Genomic DNA, 21,694 nt, shown 5'->3' with positions numbered 1-21,694 from the left:
CACTCGCACACACACAACTACGCGCAACTGCTCACAGCCCAACCACCAGCCTGGATACTGGGAGGAAACTGGAATGCCCGGAGGACACCCATGCAGACACTGGGAAAACAATTCAAACTCCCTTAAAGACAGACAACTGAGGCAATGGGGATTTTTACCCACAAACCCAGGCTTCTGGAGCTGTGTGGCAGGCTCCACGGTGATGATTAATTTTCAATTAAAATTTCATGACCAGGACAGCACTATTTCTAACAACATGATCATTATAGTTTTATTGACTTATTGCTTTCAACACTGTATGAGATGAGGGCAAATTCTGTAGCAGTCTGTGAGATAACCCTTATATTTCATGTGTAACGCATGCTAAATTATAAAATTTTTAAAAAATAAATTAACAGAACGTTTCCTGAAATTTGGACAATTATAAATAAATGGAGGACTTGTTCATTTCTCAGTTCCACCTAATACTGTTTTTTTTTCAGGGGCTGACATTAATACAGTTTTGCCAAAATATCTGACTTTTTTCTATTGCTTGTTACAGTGAATGAGCCCACAACAGACAATGGTCACTTAAACTGTATTAGAAGTAGGACCTTGGTAGATTTGGCAGATCGTTCAGGGTTTTGAAACATAATTTATTTAACTTAAATAAATAAATAAATAAATAAATAAATGAATGAATGAATGAATGAATGAATGATAAAAAGCATTAAAAAAATCTTCATCTTCTGAAGAGTTGCTACCATATTCTCAATGTTTTCATATATTATGATTGTGAAAATATTTAGTGTGTTATGACATGGGGGCAGCACAGTGGTGCAGCAGGTCGTGTTGCAGTCACACAGCTGTGGGTTCAAATCCTGTGAGGAGTTTGGTGTGTTCACCCTGTGTCCGCGTGGGTTTCCTTCCATGTTCCAATAACACACAATGGAGGGTGGATTGGCTACTCTTAATTGTCCATATGTGTGTGTGTGTGTGTGTGTGTGTGTGAGTGTGTGTCATCCGGTGAAGGACTGGTGCCCCCTACAGAATGAATACCTGCCTTGCGCCCAATGATTCTGGGTAGGCTCCGGACCCACCGAGACACTGAACTGGATAAGCAGTTACAGGAAATGACACCTCCTCTGGCTCTGATATTTTTATTTACTAATTTTTTTATTTGTTCTCTTGTCTAGGGGGCCAGACTGGGCTTGGTACCATAAGGTTGCTGGTTCAATCCCCAGAATCAGTGGGAACATCCAAGGCTGAAGTGCCCTTGAGCAAGATACTGAACCCCCAAACGCTCCCTGAGCGCGGGGGATGGCTGCCCGCCACTCTGGTTGTGTGTTTACAGCCCCTAGTGCACTAGTGTGTGTGTGTGTTCACTGTCATTGATGGTTTAAATGACAAATATTTGCACATTACCTCTGTATTTATATACAAATACGTAAACCCACACTGGAAGTGCAGCTAGACTAGTAGGTGATTATAAACTCACACATAATTTAACCAATCAATTTAGACGTTTGGCATGTGCTGTGTGTATTTAGATTTAATCTGGATCTATGAGGTTAATGCAGATAAGTGTCAAAATTTTCCAAGTTATTAAGTAATTTCAAACAGACTGGCTAATGTGGTCTCTGAAACTATATAGCACGTCATCAATAAAAACAGAAATATTCGGCAGCTAAAAAGCAGTTGTAGCGATTTTAAAGCGGAACTGCAGGTCTTCTATCCAAATGTAACAAACTAAAAATGTTGTTAATTTGAATTATCATTAAAATATGTCTTTAAGACAGAGGAGGTTTTCTTGTAAAAAGAAAAGGTCACAAGTCTCAGCTTCTTTCACTGCATTCACAGCCGATCATAGCCATGGCACAAACTGTATTAGAAGGATGGTCCATTGTGCCCTGGCCATATCCTGCATGTTGGTCCGCTGCTGAAGGAGCGGCAGGTGCTGCACTTCTCTCTGCTTTGCTAAGTGCTTGGCTGAAGTGCTTTCTGCACGACCCTTAGAGACATCCAGAGAGCACTTTCACAACATTACTGCATCTCTCTCTCTCCATCTCCCCGTCTACCTGCTCTATCCCCAACAGAACATACAGGTATTTCTCAAATGCCTGAATCTGCAGTCTGGTCTCGGCAGAGAAATGTGCAACTATATGAACACCATGCATCATTCCGACATTATGTAAAACGCAGAAACTTGATTTGGAAAATAAAACTTACACAAAAAGTGCCAGAGCAGGAGAGAAAAGGGAAAGTAAAGGAAAGCAAAATAAAAAAGGATCAGAAACGAAGCCAAAGAAATAAGAAAAGAGGTGGGCTCACCTTTCCCGGGTCATCTTTAGAGCGAGGCACTTTGAGAAAACACTTGTTCAACGAGAGATTGTGCCGTATTGAGTTCTGTGGGAGGAGAGAGAGAGAGAGAGACAGAGGGATAAGTTTAATAGGTTAATGACAGTCCACACTACATGAGTCACAGCACACCACAATATAGCACCAGATTACAGCTCATTTCCATACAGGCAATAGTCCAATAATATACACTGGTGGAGCACTGAAAGGGCAGAGTGAGTGTGAAAAGCACGGGGGTGAAAAAAAGAAAAAAAACAAATCTGCATTATATACACAGGCCTGTATAAAATCATCTCTGCGGTGGCACAACAGTGAGCAGTATATTCAAGAGATTTATCTTGATATTCTGTCTCATAAATGGCTACACTGTTGGACTTTTGAAGGACTGAAATTCCTAAGAAAACCCACAACTTTTAAAGGTTTCGTTCACATAAAAGCCTCATTCATCGATTCGGATTTGGCTGTATTGACGGTTTACATTCATAAATGTAAGTGGCCTGTACCTATCTCTAATGAATTAATGTATCTACTGTACATTATTAGAATGAGAATATGTCAACTGTACATCATTGGAACGAGAAGGGTAGCTTGCTTTTACTGCAGTGCCAGGAGAATCCCAAATGTCTCACTACACGCTTTGTAGAGCACACTGTAGATAATAAAATAACAGTTTCTGTGGTCATGTAGAGCATATGTCGAATTACAAAACCGTTTATAATCGGACATAGGCTTCACATCTTCCAGTGCCCTATCTGTGTGTAGTTGTTTTAAGCACCTGTGTAGTAGCTGTTAATAATCCATGAAGTACACTATATAAGCAGTTTATCACTATTTGCAATAGCAATATTAGAGACACAGGCTCAGTGGACATTTTTAAATCCCACTTATCTTTTTGCTTTTACTTTCTATTTTAATTCTGTACTGCAAAGCACTTTGAGCTGCATTTCTAATGTAGGAGAAGGGCTATATAAATAAAGTTTATTATATGGGACGCAGCTCAAGCCTATCATCGATCGTTGTTTTGCTGTGTTGCTGGTCACATGGAAAACAATCACATATGCATCTGATCTTGGACCACATGTGGAAGTGACTCTGATTCGACATGTCCACACAGCCCTAAAAAGATCAGATGTGAGTCACATTAAGGCAAAAAAAAAAAAAAAAAAAACGTTTGTCACTTTAGCCTGGTAATGTGAACGTGGCTAAATGTTCCAATGTAGTAAGTGTTTTTGGTCCTGATACAAGTCCCAAAAGCTTTTGAGTTAATGGAGTCAGGACGAGCAAATATATCTAGTCAAAGTTGGTTTAAAGCCTGTCCAACAGAAAACAGAACCCAATCACAAAACAGACTGAACTTGAACCATTTTATTAAAAAATATATATATCACTAATTTACTGAGAAAGACAGTAAGGTGTTTTGCATCTAAAAATATATTGTTTTAACAGGGAGGAGAAATGAGGAATGAACAAACAACAGAAAAGATTCTGTGCATGAAAATCTGTAGAGCAAGAGGAGGAGAAATGAAGCCCAACCCCATAAATCCAAAGCCACTGCATGGTAATTAATGAATCATCATGGGTCTTTAGGGAACGTGATGAATTATGCAGATAATTTTTTAACTCTTTATAATGTGATTCCTTAACGACCCAAAGGTAATGCATCACCTTTGAATCAGCAGGAAAGTGGCTTGAACACAAGATTGTGTCTTAATATTCCCTCCACACGAGCTCCAACTGGAGCTCAGCCAGGTTCTTGGCTTACAGATATGCAATAAATGCACAGGTTTTCAAATCATTTTTGCAAAATTGTATTGACAGATGGGTGCAATAAAAAGCCATGGAATCCTCTCAGAACTGGAATGGTATGGAATGAGCTTGGTCAAAGGGCAAATAAAGCAGCTGTGGCAAGATGCGTGCAATGAATAACGAGCAAACGGCACAATCATGACCGTCCGTAAAACTTGCTGCTGCCTCAACCATATCTGTCATCTAGTAGAAAATCTGCAGACATCCTTAATGAGAAAAAGACAGGTGAGTTGGTGATTAAAAAGATAGCATTAGTATACATGAAGAGCTCACATATGTATCACTTATATATATGTATTGTGTCTTGGGTTCATGGACAATGGAAAACAACAGTATATTTCTTATTAATCAAAATAAAACACTTAAAAGCCGATGTATACTTCTGCATTGACTCGACACAGCTCATGCCGTTGTGAGCATTTATACTTCTGCGTTGGTGTCTGCATCACTCTGCAATTACATCACCACACCACTAGGGCTGAGTCTCAAATATCTTCCTCTACACTATGTAGTACACAATGTAGGGATGTAGTAGAATTACTTTTATATATGTTCAAAGTGCACTATTTAGCAAGTAGAGCATTGTTTTGGACAGAGCGTAGTTTACATGAGGTGCCAGGAAAGAAACAAATACAAAGACGGCACATTTTTCCCCATGTGGTCCTGTTGCTCTTTGAGTCATTTCTTTCCCAGATACATCCATATTTTTCCTTTGTACACACTTTTTATTCATCCCTGATACACACACCATGTCTGAGGAAATCTCTTGCCATTAATGTTCTGCTGTCAGTATCCCTGTGTGTGGAGGAGAGGAGTTCATGTTCCTGGACTTCTTCAGATCAACTTAAACAATGTCCGTCCCGACTACAGACAAATCACAGTCTGCAGTCTGCATTGGCGCAAGGCATAGTTACATTACTGGACAGGTGCGCAACAGGCTGCAGCATAGGGTTTGCGTTGAGTCATTGCCTACTGCATAGCTTTGACACAGAAGTATAAATTGGGCTTTAGAAGGAATCATTTTTAGGAATGTATAAAATAAAAAAATTAATGGCAGAAAGTGTTGATATTTTTATAGCTACTTGTTTTAATGCAGTTAATTACTATACATACTACACTAGTTGCTTACACAAACTTTATAATCTGCATTTTCCTTTCAGTTATCCTGTGTAGTAGGAGTACTGGCAATATCAGTGATCCACAGGAAAGTGTGTGAATGTAGTTTATCACAATAATGATAACATATCACTGTTTTGTTCTCCCCTAACAACAGCTAGACTCGAAAGGCCTAAAGCTAAATAGAAAGTGTCAATATTCTGCCCACTGAAACGAAGACGCTTTATAGTTAAAATCTGGAAAGCAGTGTGCACTAAGACAAGGTCAGAGCATTCACCATAGCACTCACAAAAGATCATTTCTACACAAGAACCCAACCTCTTTATTTTGTATGTCGGCACTGGTAAATAAACCTCTGACCTCACTATTATTTGAATAATAAATATTAGTATAAAAAAATATTAGCTTTTAAAATCAGGTTCTTATTAAATTCACTCACTCATTCACATTCCCAAATTACAGCCTTGGTTTAGAAATACAGCTCGAGATTGAATTTATTTTAAAAAGCACGAAATGATGTCACTATCCAGAATGCAACAGTTACACTCCTCTGTTACAAGAGAGCTGTCTTTTGCCACATAAGCAATAGCAATGATCAGGTCTGTCAAACACTATGACTCATCCCTTCTAAGCAGGCATTATGGGAGTTTACCTACCTGTTAACCAATTTATAATGTAGCCTAGACTGATGTCTAGACTGTTGATGTAGAGACTGATGGCTTGGTTTTTACTGTTTACTGCATTGGTAAATTTTGACTTCAGTACCTATAGGGAAAATGGGACGTCTCTCAAAAATGTATGAGAAATGGAAAATCCTTATTACTGGCACACAGTAGCAAGATACAATGATGTACTGTGGATTCAGAGCAGCTGGACTGAATATCAAAAATGAAAAACACAGCATATATACATTGAAAATAGCTCCTTCCTCCTAACCTCCTGTGAAGGATGTGATGTCAATTGTGTTTGAATACAGCCCATGTGCATATACCACTTCAGTTCTAACTATAACAAAATCATTGGAAATTGATTTAATAACACTCCTTTAATGTTGATTACTGGTCTCAGTGTGCTGTTGTGGCCCTTCCAAGTCAAATGGTCACCCTATCTCTGGGAAGTCACATTTGTTTGGAACCTGATCAAATATTGTTTGGCGCTAGCACATATCTTGAAATTTAAAATGTACTATAATGGTAGCGTTTGACAAAACAAATCAGCTCACAGATGGATGACGTATGTGACAGAGTGGACACCCATCATACAGAAGAGACTCCAGGACTGAGAGAAAGAGGAGTCTCTTCTCTTTTTCATGTTCCTTCTTCCTAACTCTCTCACTCCTCTCCCTGTGCTCATTCCCGCTCCCCCTCTCCCTTTTGCTTTTACTTCTTTCCCTCCCTCTTCTCTCCTACCCACCCTCCAATCTCTCTCAGCAGGGTTTCTGCAGATGAACAGTCCCTAATCAGTCCAGCCCGTAAACTACAAACTCTCCATCAAGGGAGCAGACCAGGAGTGTCTGTCTGTATGAAAGTGTATGATTTGGGGCTGTAGGATAAGAACAAAGAGTACCATATAGCAATTTAAACTGAGATACTACATATTTGAAATGCTTGGCAATGCAGTAAAATCCATGCTGATAAACATTTGATGTAACATTTTTACTAGCATTATCTGACCAACAAAATTTAACGGTGTAGGAATGACACAAATTAATTGATTTATATAAACATCCATCACAAAGGTGTGTTTCTATTGCCTCTTTCACACCTGCGTGGTAATCCAGAAATGTTTCTGAGTTTACCTGGAGGAGCCGTCGTCCTGGACATTACCTGGACTTTATGCTCCTTGCGCCCTTGTAAAGACGCCAGGTGAGGTGAGAGCATGTGAGTACGGAGCGGAAAATGTTCCGTAGTTTCTCCTGCACATGCTGCACAGGCTCAGCCCACACGCCTAAAAAACGAGTTTCAATTCCTGCTGCGAGCACGCATCTCACACATAAAATCTCCGACTCTGGACTGCATGTGTGAACAATCACTCTAGGACATCTCCAGAGTTCATGTATGAAAGAGGCTTACGAGTGTTTCAGAAACTGTTATCATAACAGCAAACTGAGTGCAAATGACAATCGAAAATGCCATTAAAACAGAAAAAAAAACAAAGTACCAAAAACCTCAAAAAGCAACAAGCAAGAGGGAAGCAGCGTGTGAAGTTTGTTTATTTGAGGTCTCTCAAGAATTAAATGGATAGCTAAAAAAAAAGTGCTAATCAGCCAACATGCTTCTTTAGGCATTTGACTTTGATAACTGTAAACATGTTTAAAAAAAGACAATAATATTATTGTAATCAGGTAATATTTCACGACAGTGACAGGCTTACTAAAATCAGAGTATTAGAATTTTTGGAGGCATTTTGAAGCCTATATTATGATTAAGAAATGCTAAATAATCATATTCAAAAGTTCAGTCTTGAATCAAACTCAAGCTTTGTTGGCTGAAAGTTGACAAAACTATACATCTGTGCAGAACACAGTTCTATTCACAGCAAAATGTGATATGTGCAAAATAAAACAGAAATTATACAGTAAGATTAGCTATAAAAACTCCCATATTTAAGTCGCCTTTGTAGAGGACATGTTTTTTATTTACAGGTTTATTCATCTTATTTTCACTCTGAAAATCAACAAAATGTCATTTAACCAGCAGTATTAAAACATTTCCATACCAATGTATACTAGTGGGATTAATACAAATAATATTAAGGTCACTTAGAAAGTAAAAAGATGCACACAAAACTGGAAGGAGCAAAAAGCCTGCCTCATAGATGTGTCTACACAGGCTTGCGGAGGCCTAACAATTTAGAAGCATTAGAAACCATTAGCAGTGAATGGATAATTCTCACTATAGTGATAGTAGTGTTAGCAGCTTAGCCCGGAGACATGAGAAACCGATGGTGAGCTACACCCGAAAGCACTTAAAACTAACTGCCCCCAATCTCAGTTTAGACCTGCCTGGTTTGTGGGTTAGGCCAGTAAAGCTTTCAGACCCACATATACACGCATTCAATATTTGCACTTCTTTTTAGAAAGCAGCTCTCTACCTGAAACATTGATAGTCTTTCAGTGCAGCCCGGAACATCATTTAGGTTTATTTTTTTAATGAGCTACCATCGTAAGCGTCTCTCTATGACAGTTCCTCCGTGAGGCTACATGCTTCTTTCTGTCCAACAGTGGTTCCTGTCTAAGAGTACGCATTACTGGTGTGAAACTTAAGCACCTGAAGGTCATCCGTAGCAAGGGGGAGGGGAAATCAACTGTAGGCTCTTGGCTGTGCAGTGTGGGTGACAGCTACTTCCACTTAATTTGAAAGGTCACAGAGTTGTGCAAGTGAAGCAAAAGGCTCTTTAAAAGTGGGGGAAATTGGCATGTCATGTGTGAATGGAAAAATATCTCCAAGGTGTCAAATACATTGACGTATGTCTAACGCTGACGAACACATTACGCTACTGTACAGATTACAGTAGTTCAACATTGTGCAACAACTGCGGTAGATTTGAAAGACACCTACCACTTCATACTTTATGATTTGAGGGATTGTATCTCCTATACGTAGATTTGTGATTGCTATATCGTACTGGGCAAATGTCAGAGATTTAATTTTTACATTTAATTTGCAGTCAAACTGGCCATTAAGTACAAGTAATTCAATTTCAGAGGATAAAAACTTAAGAAAAATACACAAAAGCCAACTTCATTTGTTTCTTTTCGTATGTGTGCAGCATTTAGTGAGTCTACTCTTTACCTTCATTACAGCATGCAATCCTAGCTGGAGACCTGCTTTCAGTTTGTGGAATAAATCAGCAGGAATTTTTCCAGACCTCCTTAACAGCCTCAGAAAACAGCTGTATTTTCAGGTTCTCAGCAATCCCAAGAACATATTCAATGATACTGAAGTCTCTGAGGTGGTCAACCTATTGTTCTGAGAACACCAGGATCTTCTTTGTTAAAAGAAAATAATTATTTTCTGACAAATTATTTTTGTCTCTTTTCTGTTTGAGTAACAATTTAAAAGCAACACAACTTCAAATAGCAAAGCTACTTGAATGGCCTTCTAACAATAGAAGGATGAACACCTGTGAATTTTAACTACTGTTTATCTGATGGTGACAGCTATATCTACTCAGAAATATCACCTGAAAATACATTGGCACAAAAAACACAAAAAACAAAACAAAAAAACAATTAACGTATACATTACTAGTGAGAAACTAATGCGCATGAGTCATTACTCATAAGTCAAAAAAATACCAAATAACTGCAGCTGTTTTAGAGTACTTTAATTGACACCGTTTGAGGTAAGTGTGATAATACCCAATTATGCACATGTATAATGATAATCAATCGGGCATAAGCATAGATTACGTGATTATCTTGTGGTTCCAGCGTAAAAGCAGCAAACATAAACAGTCACCAAACTTGTCTTGGCTGAGCAACTGCAGTTGGACTAAAAGGTGAAGGAGTGTAAATGTGATTTTTCACAGAGCTATGGCTTAAAGACTAGAGAGGAACATGCGGTTTCTGCATTAAATGATTCAGACACTCTGCTCTGCGGGGTGTGCTCCTGACGGCTCCCTCGCTGATGGACCAGTGTGTACCTGCGTGCCACAGTAGGGGTCCCCCAGTCCCCCATTCTCTCACAGCAGTGGATCCTACCTCCTCCGCACCGCTGAGGCCACCACGTCCATCTGAAACTTCCCTTAAACCGGCTGACAGCCGCCCCCACCACTCCGCCCACCAGAAGGGTTTGCAGAGGAAAGTGGGTCAGGCTGACCTCCTCAGCATGAGCCGAAGGGACAGGCTGGGCCGCCAAAGCTGAGGCTACACCAAATCAGGCCTGACATCTGCACTGAGGAACACAAGGGGGGCTTAGAGACATTTAACCCTTTTAACCCTTCACTTATGAGTGACTTATTCATTTTACAACTTGTTATCCAGTTAATAATTTTGAAGCTTATTACTCCATAACTACTGTCATCTTCATTAATTATGGAGTGAAAAACAGAAGCCAAATCACTTCTTCATAAGCTTCTTTCACACAAACTCTGGAGAATCTCTAGAGAAGCTCCGGAATGTCGGGTCCGGAGATGTCCCGGAGTGGTCGTTCACACATGCAGCGCACAGCGAGAGATTGTCTGTGTGAGACGTGCTCTCACAGCGGGAGATGAAGCACTTGCTTTAGGCGTGGGGGTGGAGCCTGTGCAGCGCATGCAGGAGAAACTCCAGAACATTTCCTGCTCCATTCTCACATGCGCTGACTTGGACTTCACTCAGGGCAAGTCTTTACCAGGGCGCAAGTAGGATAAATTCTGGTTATGTCCAGGACGAATATTACGGGTGGTCTCTCTCACACACACAGCTCCTCTGGGTAAACTCCGGACATTTCTGGATTACCACGCGTGTGGGAAAGGGGCAATAGGCAATAGACACACCAGTAACTCTTTTAAAACAGCTGCTTAAACTTAAACTTAAACTGCTTAAATGTTGAACTGTGGGACAGTTCAACATTTGGGAAACAGAACCAAATGCCCAATTCTAGAATTTTAGCTAACAGTGGCTGGCATAGTGCTCAGTGAGGGGGGATATTGTGCAAGCAGTCCTACCCACACAGAGTGAGAGTTCAACTCTGTTCTCTTAGATTCCTGGCAACAGGGGTTTCAGGCTTCATCAGGGTTCACAATCTCAGTGATGACAGGGCCAACGATTACATAAGTGACAAAATCATTTAGCCAACTATACAAAACCTCCTCCTAAAAATATATCAAATTATTAATAAATCCACCATAAATAATGAGAAAATTTCTCATTTGCATTTATATTTAAACACAGTTTTTTTTCACTTATCTATTTGATTCGTACAGCAGAATCATAATTCTCCAGCATGTGTATTTTTAGTTTATCAAGACTTTATTTTGCAAAGAAAACAAAAAACAAACAAACAAAAAAACAAAAAACTCACACATTTTCCACGTTTCATTGGGAGAATTGTTATATTTATAAATTACTGAGATCAATGCTTCAGAATATTATGCAGAGGGCTTTTAATATGTCATGACCGACTCTAAGCGCTTCTAGTGATAAACACAAATACACACAATTCACTCACCTCTCTCTCTCTCGCTCTCACACACTTTTTTTAATGTCAGATGCACACTGAACGTGCAACGTCCTTTTCATAAACAGTTGTTAGTGAGGAAGGAGAATGTGAGCCGTTGTCGCCACAAAAAATTTTCTAGCGGAATCACTGAACTGACAGCAGTTCCCTATAATGAATATCGGTCAATGTGAAATGCTGTAAATTAATAATGAAATAGTGTTATTCAATTAATGAAACATTTTCTATCCCATAAATATATATTAACTGACAGAAATATCGAAATCCTCTAGTAGTATATTTCTCTAGTATATTTGAGAAATATAACAAATTTAAAAAAATATAAACAACTATTATTTGCCCAAGAAACATAAAAAAGGGCCACTGTCAGTTTCAAAGTGGAGTTGCTATTATAATTTTATAATGCTATTAAAGTATGTGGCTAATTGTCCGGAGGCCTTGAGCATGACAAACAGTGCTGCAGCTGCATGACAAAGAGGAATTTCAGGGAGAAAACGCTTTGTGAGTGAGATGAAGCAATAACCTTTTTAAGTGCCACTTACTACACTCACCAAAATCAAAAAGTCTTGTCAAATTAACACTGATAGAGTGGGAGAGACGCGTATATAAATGCAATATACATTCTTATGCACCCACTTCAAACGAAGCTATAATATTAAAGAGACATCCATTTTGTGTGAGCGCAGACCTGGCCACTGGAGCTTGTTCACACACTCAGGGAAAGGTACTGTCAAAACTGATTATGAGGGGTGTTTAGGGAGGAAAAAAGCAAACTGGTTAATTTCAATGAATTGATCTATAGGATGAAGTCAATTGTGCAATCCAAGAATTTGTGTGGTTTTATTCTTAAGCTTACTCTGCAGAGCTTAACATTTCATGATGCACTAAATCAATTACTCTGAGGTCAGAGTTAAACCTCTACTGAACATGTGCACTTTGATATACTTGCCCAATCAGCTCAAGTAACAATTAGACTCCATGGTACTCATTAAAGTTTCCCCACCCCCCTCCAGGGCTGAGTATCTATTTTAGCTGTGCCAACTCAGCGAGGGTGAAAATGCTGTTTTTTTTTTCTTCCTGTGCCCACCTCTCAGAGCTGAATAGCCAGCGGGGAGTCAGTGCTGTGTGCTTAAGGCTAACGTTCACCTCTCTCACCCAACACAGTCTACTGCTGCCTCCAAACAGTATAAACTGAGCCTACATAACAGCAGGGAACAGCAGCTTTACACTTCGATAAATAGTATATATCTTCTGCCATATATATTATTCAATATACTGTACAGGAACAACAAAACAGTTCATGTTTAAAACCCAGATACTCCACACAAGTTGCTGAATTGAAAAATAATTAAAAACTGAACCATTTCAACATGTTATTATTGTGCTGTCTACGCAACCTTTTTGACAAGATACAATTTTAAGAATTTAAAACTGTTGAGGAAGTGTTTCACTAGAGAACAAAGTGACCTAAGGTCCCATAAAAAAAAGAGACGGTAGTCCTTCATTAGTGATACTGTCACAGGATTCTGACAATGGAAGGATATTTCTGTCTGGCAGATTATTCTCAGTTAAGCGGGACACTAAGGTGTTTAAAAACGGTGCCTGATCCACTTGTGCCAGTGCAGCAGAACACTAAATTGGCACGACCATGTCAGTGTCACTGCGGTACTGAGAATAATCCACTACCCAAATAATACCTGCCCTTTAGTGGTCATGTCAATGATAAAAGTGGTTTAACAACGTAGATAGATAGAGGGATAGAGAGACAAATTCTTTATTGTCCTCAAAGAGGAAATTTGTTCTCACAGTCTGTGCCATTCATACACTTTACTAGGGCATATAGCACATTAGAAAGTTACATACATACATACATTGATTAGAAATCAAAAAATCAAGAAATCAAGCACAGGCAGACATGAAAAAAGCAGAGGCTAACATATGTTATTTAGCTGAGAACAGGCTGTAGAGCATCTGTTTCAGCGAGGTTGCTTGTTAAGGGCTGATATGGCTAAGGGTAAAAAAAAACTTTTTGCAAAGCGGGCTTTTTCACACACTGGTGTTCTGTATCTCGGACCTGATGGGAGTAAGGTAAAACTAGTGTGCAGTGGGTGATCAGGGTCTTGTACTATTATGGTGGCCCCTCTTCAGATAGCCTTGTTGTTCAAATTTAACAGTTTGTGTGTAGCGAGAACTATAGAGCCCTATAATTATTGAGGCAATATGTGTAATGCGTGATATCTTGTTATAATTTGATGTTTTTAACATGGTAAGAAAACACACTGAGCAGTACAGCATAATGGGTCCAATTATGGTATTGTAGATGAGCAGAATTAATGAAGATGCTACATGAAGTGCCCTTAGCTTTCTGACGACAGAAAGTCTCTGCTGACATCTCTTATGAGATCTATTACATGCCTGACAAAACTGCTTTTATTGTGCAGATTAAGTCCAAGATGCAAGTATGCAGAGCAACAGCCTATAATTTTAGAAATATACCTTTATCTTAAATAGAAAACTACTACAAAAGTTTATTTGAGCAATGTCATAGAAGAACCACTTTTGGTTCCATAAAGGACCATTTGCAACACACTGCAGATAAATAAATGTATGTGTACAAGCACTGAAAAAGTGAGTTTTTCATAATATGTCCCTTTTAAGGTGCACCCACTCCTGACATCTGACTGTGCAGCTTGTATAATCTCAAGAAAAGCACTGAAGAACAGAAAGGGATGCTCTGGAGCAGCCTTAGGTCATCGTGCCCACTGCTAAGCCTCAGCTAGTGGGATATATAGCCCCAAGCTTTGCACTATAGCAAAGGAAACGTGTTTACTAGTGTGATAGAGCACCGTGCAATACTTTTGGGATTGAGTTGGAATGTCCTTGGTGAATTTATTTGGCTGGCCACAATCAAATCCTCACAGAAATGGCTCAATTGCTTATGTGAAATCTCTTCCCATAAGAGTAGATGCAGTTTCTGCACAACAAGGGTAACAAACTCCCCATTGACAGCAGTGAATTTGGAGGAAATTCTGGGTATGTCGGGGTCTACAAACTATATTTAATCATTCGTCTCAATACTAATCAATAACTTATTATAATAAGATAAAACAAGATAATCCTTTAATGTCCCACACTGGGGAAATTTACAGTGTTATAACAGCAGAGGTAGAGCAAGACACACGACAATAAAAAGAGAGGTAGCAGAAATAAAAACTAGAAACTAACAATGTGGATATTATATTAAAAATAATTATTTATTAATTACATTAATTCATTCATTAATTGTCTGTAACTGCTTATCCAGTTCAGGGTCACGGTGGGTCCAGAGCCTACCTGGAATCACTGGGCAACAAGGTGGGGACAAACCCTTGAGGGGGCACCAGTCCTTCACAGGGTGACACACACTAACACATTCACTCACACCTATGGACACATTTCTGGAAACTGGAGCACCTGGAGGAAACCCACGCGGACACAAAGAGAACACACCAAACACTTCACAGACAGTCACCTGGTCCCTGGAGCCATGTGACTGCAACACTTCCTGCTGTGCCACCATTCCACCTTAATTATATTCATAAATAATTAAGAATATAATTAAATCTAAAGCTAAATTATACCTAAAGAAAAAATTATAAGAGTATTTACATTTAAATATAGGGGGGACAAAAAACAAAAAACCTGCACTGAATTTCATTTGCAGAGCAAATGTTATTATATGTTAATTATAAATAAATAAATAAATAACTGTCTTTTATTATCATTATCAAGTAACGGTTCTTACAACATCTCTGGTGTGTGAGTGAGCGTGTCTGTTGGTTTTCTGTCGGAGAACTGTGCAATTTCCAACATTCCTCCTACTCTCAGTGTCATTCAAAACTCCCAAACCAGCCCCACCTAACACAGCAAAGCCTCTCTCTCCCTCAGGCCAATCACACTACAGCATTCTCTTCCCCTCTACTAAGACAAATGGGTATTTACATGCTCTCAACTCTATCTGCAACTGGCCCAGGCTCTTCCAAATAGTGAGGACAGCTTCTTCTCAGAGGTCTGGGAATTTAGCACGTCAGTTCACACAGTTTGTAAATGGGTGTGGAGAAAATGCCTGGCTTAACATTTCCATGTCAGAAGAGCGGGAGACAGACCATGTTAAACCCATATTTCCTTTCTGGACCCAATATTTACCATATCGTTTTTTCTTGTAAGGAAGCAGCTAGTATAAATTAAGTATAAATTAAATAAAGAAAATCTTATTCTTATTAAGAATACATATGATGGATAGCAAAAAATAACACATCCTTTCAGAGGAGAAGCATTAAAGACTGGAAGGAAGAATATGAAAAACATTTAAAGATGTGGCGCTTCTGAAAGTAAACAAGAGAACAGCATTTCCAAACAATCATAGACATTACCTTTAAAATAATTGTACATTGTCAATACATACTTTCACTCTTCTATTTGCTGTGAATAAGCAAAAGTCTAATAAAACCTCAGCGGCTTCTTTCAAAGCTTTACATACAGTGTGACACAGATTAGAGTGACTATTTTCTACAACAAAAATAAAAGAGCCACTGCACTTATCTTGCACCAAGTGATTCCAGGTTGGCTCTGGATCCACCAAGTGGTTATAGACTTGTGTTCAACTAAAAATTGACAAAAGTGGAGATACATGTTTTTCACTGGAGTGTGACAATATGCTGATATTAAATATTATTAAAAAGATTATTCAAAAAAATAAATAAACAAAAAGAAAGACAGAAACAACCCACTGATATTATATGGATTAAATTATGCGTGCTGCATGCAATAAATTTGGTTCAAAACAGTGTTGCACGGTATATAAACGGTACAATACCCCATATAAATAGTACTGGTGTTTTAAGAACGTGCACCACAGCGCTTTGCCTACTTTCCCTCCCTTAATGATTTTGCCTAGATTTAGCAACATGTTAGACCTTGTAGTGAGTTACTTAAAAAAAAAAAAAAATAAATAAAAAATAAAAATAAAAAACCTGATTAGCACCAGTGACTTTCTCTACAAACCTTAGCTACTTTTATTAGAAGACAATCGCCGGTAGTACAACTCGTTAGAACACCAGGACTGATCATTAGTGGGAGACATTTCTCTCTTTGTGGTTATTCTGTGCCCAGAGATGACACTGCTCCCTCGACGCTGCTCCCCTACTCCAGAGACAGAACTGTGAGAAACAAAGCACTCTCTATACAGCTTCCAGAGATGGAGCAGCGGGAGACACGGCTCCCTCATTGTGGCTCCTCTTCTCCCTGAGACGGAGCAGCACAGTCAGTCCGCACGGCAGCTCACACAGATCAGAATAAGCTACGAATGTGCAAAAAGTGCTGCCAAAGACATACGTTTGCTTCCTTTTATGTTGAATTTATTCCTTTTTGTGAAATCCTGAACTGAGATCACACACAGTTGATTGAGGCTTCAGCTTTATTCAAACGGTTAAACATATCTTATGAATGTATAATGACACAGCCAAAGGACACAGAAACAGCGAAACATCACGTGTGGCGTCACACTTAATCAGATTCCATTGATTTTGCCTACCACCCTCAGCTTGTAGAGAAAGCCCATTACTACTCCTGATGTTTTAAGGTTTTGCCATGGTATCATTTCAGTGTCTGTATTGAGATATTTAGGCAGGTATCGTATCGAAAGTGATACTCTGGTATTGTTTATAACCATAAAAATTTGTTTTAACTTTTTAATACTACCTTTATAAAAATGTAGATATTTAAATGGCAAAAATGTCCAGCTAAAATCACACAGTGCATCCAAACATTTGCAGGGACTACATGTTTAACATAGAGTTGAACAGACAGAGAGTGAAAGTGTTTAAGTACATAGTGTGACTGGCTGTAGCTGTTTGGTAATCCACTTAGACAGCATGAAGAATCCATCACCCTTGGCCTAAGAGGTGAGGGGCCAGGGATTGAGAGAAACTGGAGATAAGTAACATTACACACATGGAGGTCCCCTGTGGTTGCTTCAGGAGTAAATTGTCACTCTGTACATGTTTGGTTCAGAGAGATACGATACCTGGCTGTAAAAATGGGATTCATAGCTTCAAATTTGCACCTATGAACACACACGGTATAACCTCATACATGCCCATCTATAAATCACACACTGAGAAAACAGAGGTCTTCAAGAGTTGCTTGGCAAAGGAAATTGAAATATATACAATCATAAAAACAAAGAATATACGTTTCTGCATGTTGTTCAAATAATGCTAGATTGCTTCTGCAAAGTTATAATGTAATTACAAATCCTATTATATTAAATTATTATTTAGTGATGAACGATATATCAGCAGCCGGTAGATTATTTGCAGATATGTGGATTACTTTTAGGCAATATTACACAGATAGCTTGGCACAATTTTGTGTGTGCATATACACTCACGCCTGTAACTAACCGCTATGTTGTGTGGATATTTTTCACAAGAGAACAGGCTCTGGGATTTAAGCGATCCTTCACCACAAAGGATTTCGGTTTTATTGTTGATTTGAGTGTAAAAACTAATGTGAATTGTTAGTGCCTCTCAGATAGCAGGGTACACGCACACACACACACACAGGTTAAACAACAGAAAAATACCTTCCACTACCACAGTGCAGCAGCCCTACTTATATAAAAAACCTGAAAACTGATATTGAGTCATTCCGAATTTATTACTGAAACACATTGAAAAATGATAACACATTCACTCGAACACATTCTGTCCCTCACTCTCTTGCTCTCACTCTCCCCAAAAACCACACTGCTGCATTAATTAGTGCCCCTATAGAAACAATTAATGTGGAACCATGTGGAATTTACTACACCTAATAAACTTAAAGATTAAATTTAAAAGTACAGAAATTGTACAAATATTTAAGAAAAAGGTTGTCCCATGTCAAACCACAATAAAAAGAATTTGTTTAGATTTAAACTGCAAATTTAATCTGTGAATTTGCAAAAATAAAATGATCAGTTATTAATATTGGTATCTTTTACACCAAGGTGCTAATTATTGGTTATCTTATCTGCCCCAAAAATTGTACATCAGTGCATCTACAGTTATTTTACATTCTATTCTTATTATTTCTATGAAGCACCAAGAAAACTTTTGTTGCTTTCACAAATCAGAACATATCACATAGAACCCATTTTGGCAAAGAATGAACATGAAACACTGAGTAAAACTTCACCAGATTTAACTCAAGACTGAAAAAGAGCCCACAATTGAAAAACCTTAGACGTCCAGAGCAACGATTTTTTGTCCCTCTTTTTTCAACTATCAATTTTTTTTCCAACAGGGCTTCAAAGGCATTTGATCTTTTCTCTTGCCGTCTAGTAGCAACGTGTTGGCATGCAAGATTTTACTTCTCTGATATTCACTCACTCATAAAGACTACACTTTCTGCAGCAAAACGTATGCCAAGGTGAAAACCATAACGAATATAAATGCCTGATTGCAGGGAATGAGAAAATCTCAGAAGTGAGAACGGTCAAACTGCATCTGATGCAATAGCCAGTATTATAGTGTATAACAGCCAGTTACATTATCTGAAGCATTAGAGTAATTAAATGCTCAAGAATGCTCCATAAAAAGAGACGACACGTTAGGGAACTGACTAATTTGGTGTTTAAATTAAACCCATCTTTCATGTAACCATGTTCAAGCATGTTTAATTTAGGCTGCTAATAATGTGCACTGAACAGAAATGATGTGGTACGAAAAACAGAGAAGCATAGTTCTGGTATTAAGTTTTACAATATGCTGCATTCCTGGTGTATATTTTCAGCTCAAACAGAACATATTTTTAGTCTTTTGATATTGAACTTAGTATATTTAAGCCTTATACATTGATAATTAATTGACTGCATTTATTTTCCACTGCGGCTTTTACACTCAAACTTTACATGTGTGACAAACCATGTAAATTTTTCATCAGCGGAGCTTGAGCGGTTTCCATTTTTCAGGTTGGAGCTACTAGGAAGCAAGAGATGCCACCAGCCTTTCTACACTTTGTAGTTCTACAATTGCAGACTATAGTCTATCTGTTGCACTGCATACATTGTTCACTCCCTTTCACCCTGTTCTTCAATCGTCAAGACCCACACAGGACCACCACAGAGCAGCTACGATTTGGGTGGTGGATGAGACTCAGCAGTGCTGCTGAAGTTTTAAAACCAATCTGTTAGACACTCCTACCTTGCTGGTCCACCTTGTTGGTGCTGCTGCACAGTGTGTTGGTCGTCCTCTAGTCCATCAGTGGACACAGGATGCTGTTGTTGGATGTTTTTGATTGGTGGACAATTCAGTCCAGCAGTGACACTGAGAGCTTTAAAAACTCTAGCAGCACTGCTGTGTCTGATCTACTCGTACCAGCACAACACACACTCATGTGAGAACCGAGCGGAGTTTCTCCTGCACATGTTTCACAGGCTCAGCAGAAAATCTCCCGCTGTGTGTTGCATGTGTGAATGACCGCTCCGGGACATCTCCGGACCCGATACTAGAGGTACTCTGGAGTTAATGTGGAAGAGGCATGATTCAGGCCAGGTGACATACTTAGCCAGTTAATGCTTTTCTAGTTGTTTTTTTTTAAGCCATTTGTTTTGGGATTTCTTGCCATGGGTTTGCAATCATTTTCTCATGTTCTTAGACAATTCTTTGCCATGTGGTGCACATGATTTATTATACAGAGCACGTAACAGACAAACGCTGTGCTAAAAGCTTAAACTGCAGAACAATAGACAGCCAGAGTGACAAATAATTTTGCCAAAATATGTAACAAATTTCTCCAGATGCTCCAGTGTCCTCCCACGGTTCATAAATGCATGTTGGTAGGTGGATTGGTGACTCAAAAGTGTGTGAGTGAATATGTGAGTGTGTTGCCCTGTGAAGGACTGGTGCCCCCCCAGCGTGTATTCCCGCCTTGCGCCCAATGATTCCAGGTAGGCTCTGGACCCACCGCGACCCTGAACTGGATAGGCCCTTACAGATAATGAATGAATGTGTAACAACTATATTGAAAATGAGCCTTAACTGTATTTTCAAAAGAACGGGTTGTAATTTCCAAACACTCTACTGACCGATTTTAAGAAAACATAACAGCATGTATACATTATTAAAATGCATGATGTAATTTAAATACAAAAAAAAAAATAATTGCAAAAAAAATAAATAAAAAATACAGACCAATTTGGAATGGACGTCACGATTACGTCACTGGCACCTGCGTGCGCATTGTGGTGGCAGTAAAACAGCATAAACAAGTGCAGTGAAATGGGCGAGATACACAAAATATGTTGTGTTGTGCTGTTGGATGGCAGAATAAGAATGGAAAAGCAAATTATATTCATTTTTATAGAATCCCATCGTCGAAGACTCCCTTTGAGGCAAAAGGCAGACGTTTATGGTTACAGGCTATTAAATGGACAGACTGGACTGATGAAACATCTCAAATACTCTCCTCTGCAGTGCACATTTCATATCAGACAATGTTTTTCACCACTGTTTATCATGCATCAAAATCAATGATGTACTTAATAGTAACAAATTAGTGAACGCAGCAACCACAAAGCTGGCATTCTCAGCTATTTCATAATGGTAAATACCAAAGGCAGTACATTGGTTCGTAAAACGAGCAGCCGCCAAATTTTGGTATTCAATGTCCTGGACATTGTAGGCATTGAGAGATTTTTCCACAAGCTATACGAAGATGTCCAGCCACTGTAAATTTGGCCATTTAGTTAGTTTCTTGACCTACTTACGCGACAGTGAGTACAGGTCAGGAAACCTAATCCTAACCCTAGCTTATTAGCATAGGACAACCTCTCTTTTACTCGTAAGATATTAAAATAACTGGAGAAAGCCTCCAGATTACCCATATTCCCATTTTCCAACATTTGACACCGTTATGCTTCATTGTGACTTTCTGCCACCAATTAAGCTCTGCCCACAAACCATGTCAAACCTCTTTACAAACAAAAAAATGATCTATAGAAGATAGACAAATATTCATTTTTTACCCATGAAGCCATTTAAAACAGCGTATATGATTTGTCATTTTGATCAAATTTTCAACAATGCTCCAGTTCTTTTATTGACAAAGAAATAGTGTTGTCCCTGGCAATTACAGACAAAAGAATACAAAAACGTTTTAAATAAAAATGTATAAAATTTAGTGTGCTGTCTCATGTGCACAGTCACAAGCATACACAAATGTACACACAAAATGACGACCCATGCCCT

The 21,694-nt window shown here is 38.8% G+C and overlaps 1 protein-coding gene across 1 annotated transcript in view; it reads right to left on the bottom strand.

The window, feature by feature from the left end:
* Positions 1 to 21,694, bottom strand: part of foxj3 (forkhead box J3) — a 153,356-nt gene that overhangs the window by 58,289 nt on the left and 73,373 nt on the right. Inside the window, exon 3 of the mRNA XM_066672262.1 lies at positions 2,311 to 2,385. Coding sequence (XP_066528359.1) covers positions 2,311 to 2,385 — 75 coding nt within the window. The remainder of the gene's footprint in view (positions 1 to 2,310; positions 2,386 to 21,694) is intronic.

The sequence above is a fragment of the Hoplias malabaricus genome, chromosome 5 (assembly GCF_029633855.1).
Source record: "Hoplias malabaricus isolate fHopMal1 chromosome 5, fHopMal1.hap1, whole genome shotgun sequence".
NCBI classification, from domain to species: Eukaryota; Metazoa; Chordata; class Actinopteri; order Characiformes; family Erythrinidae; genus Hoplias; species Hoplias malabaricus.
This window is presented reverse-complemented; position numbering and strand designations above follow the sequence as displayed.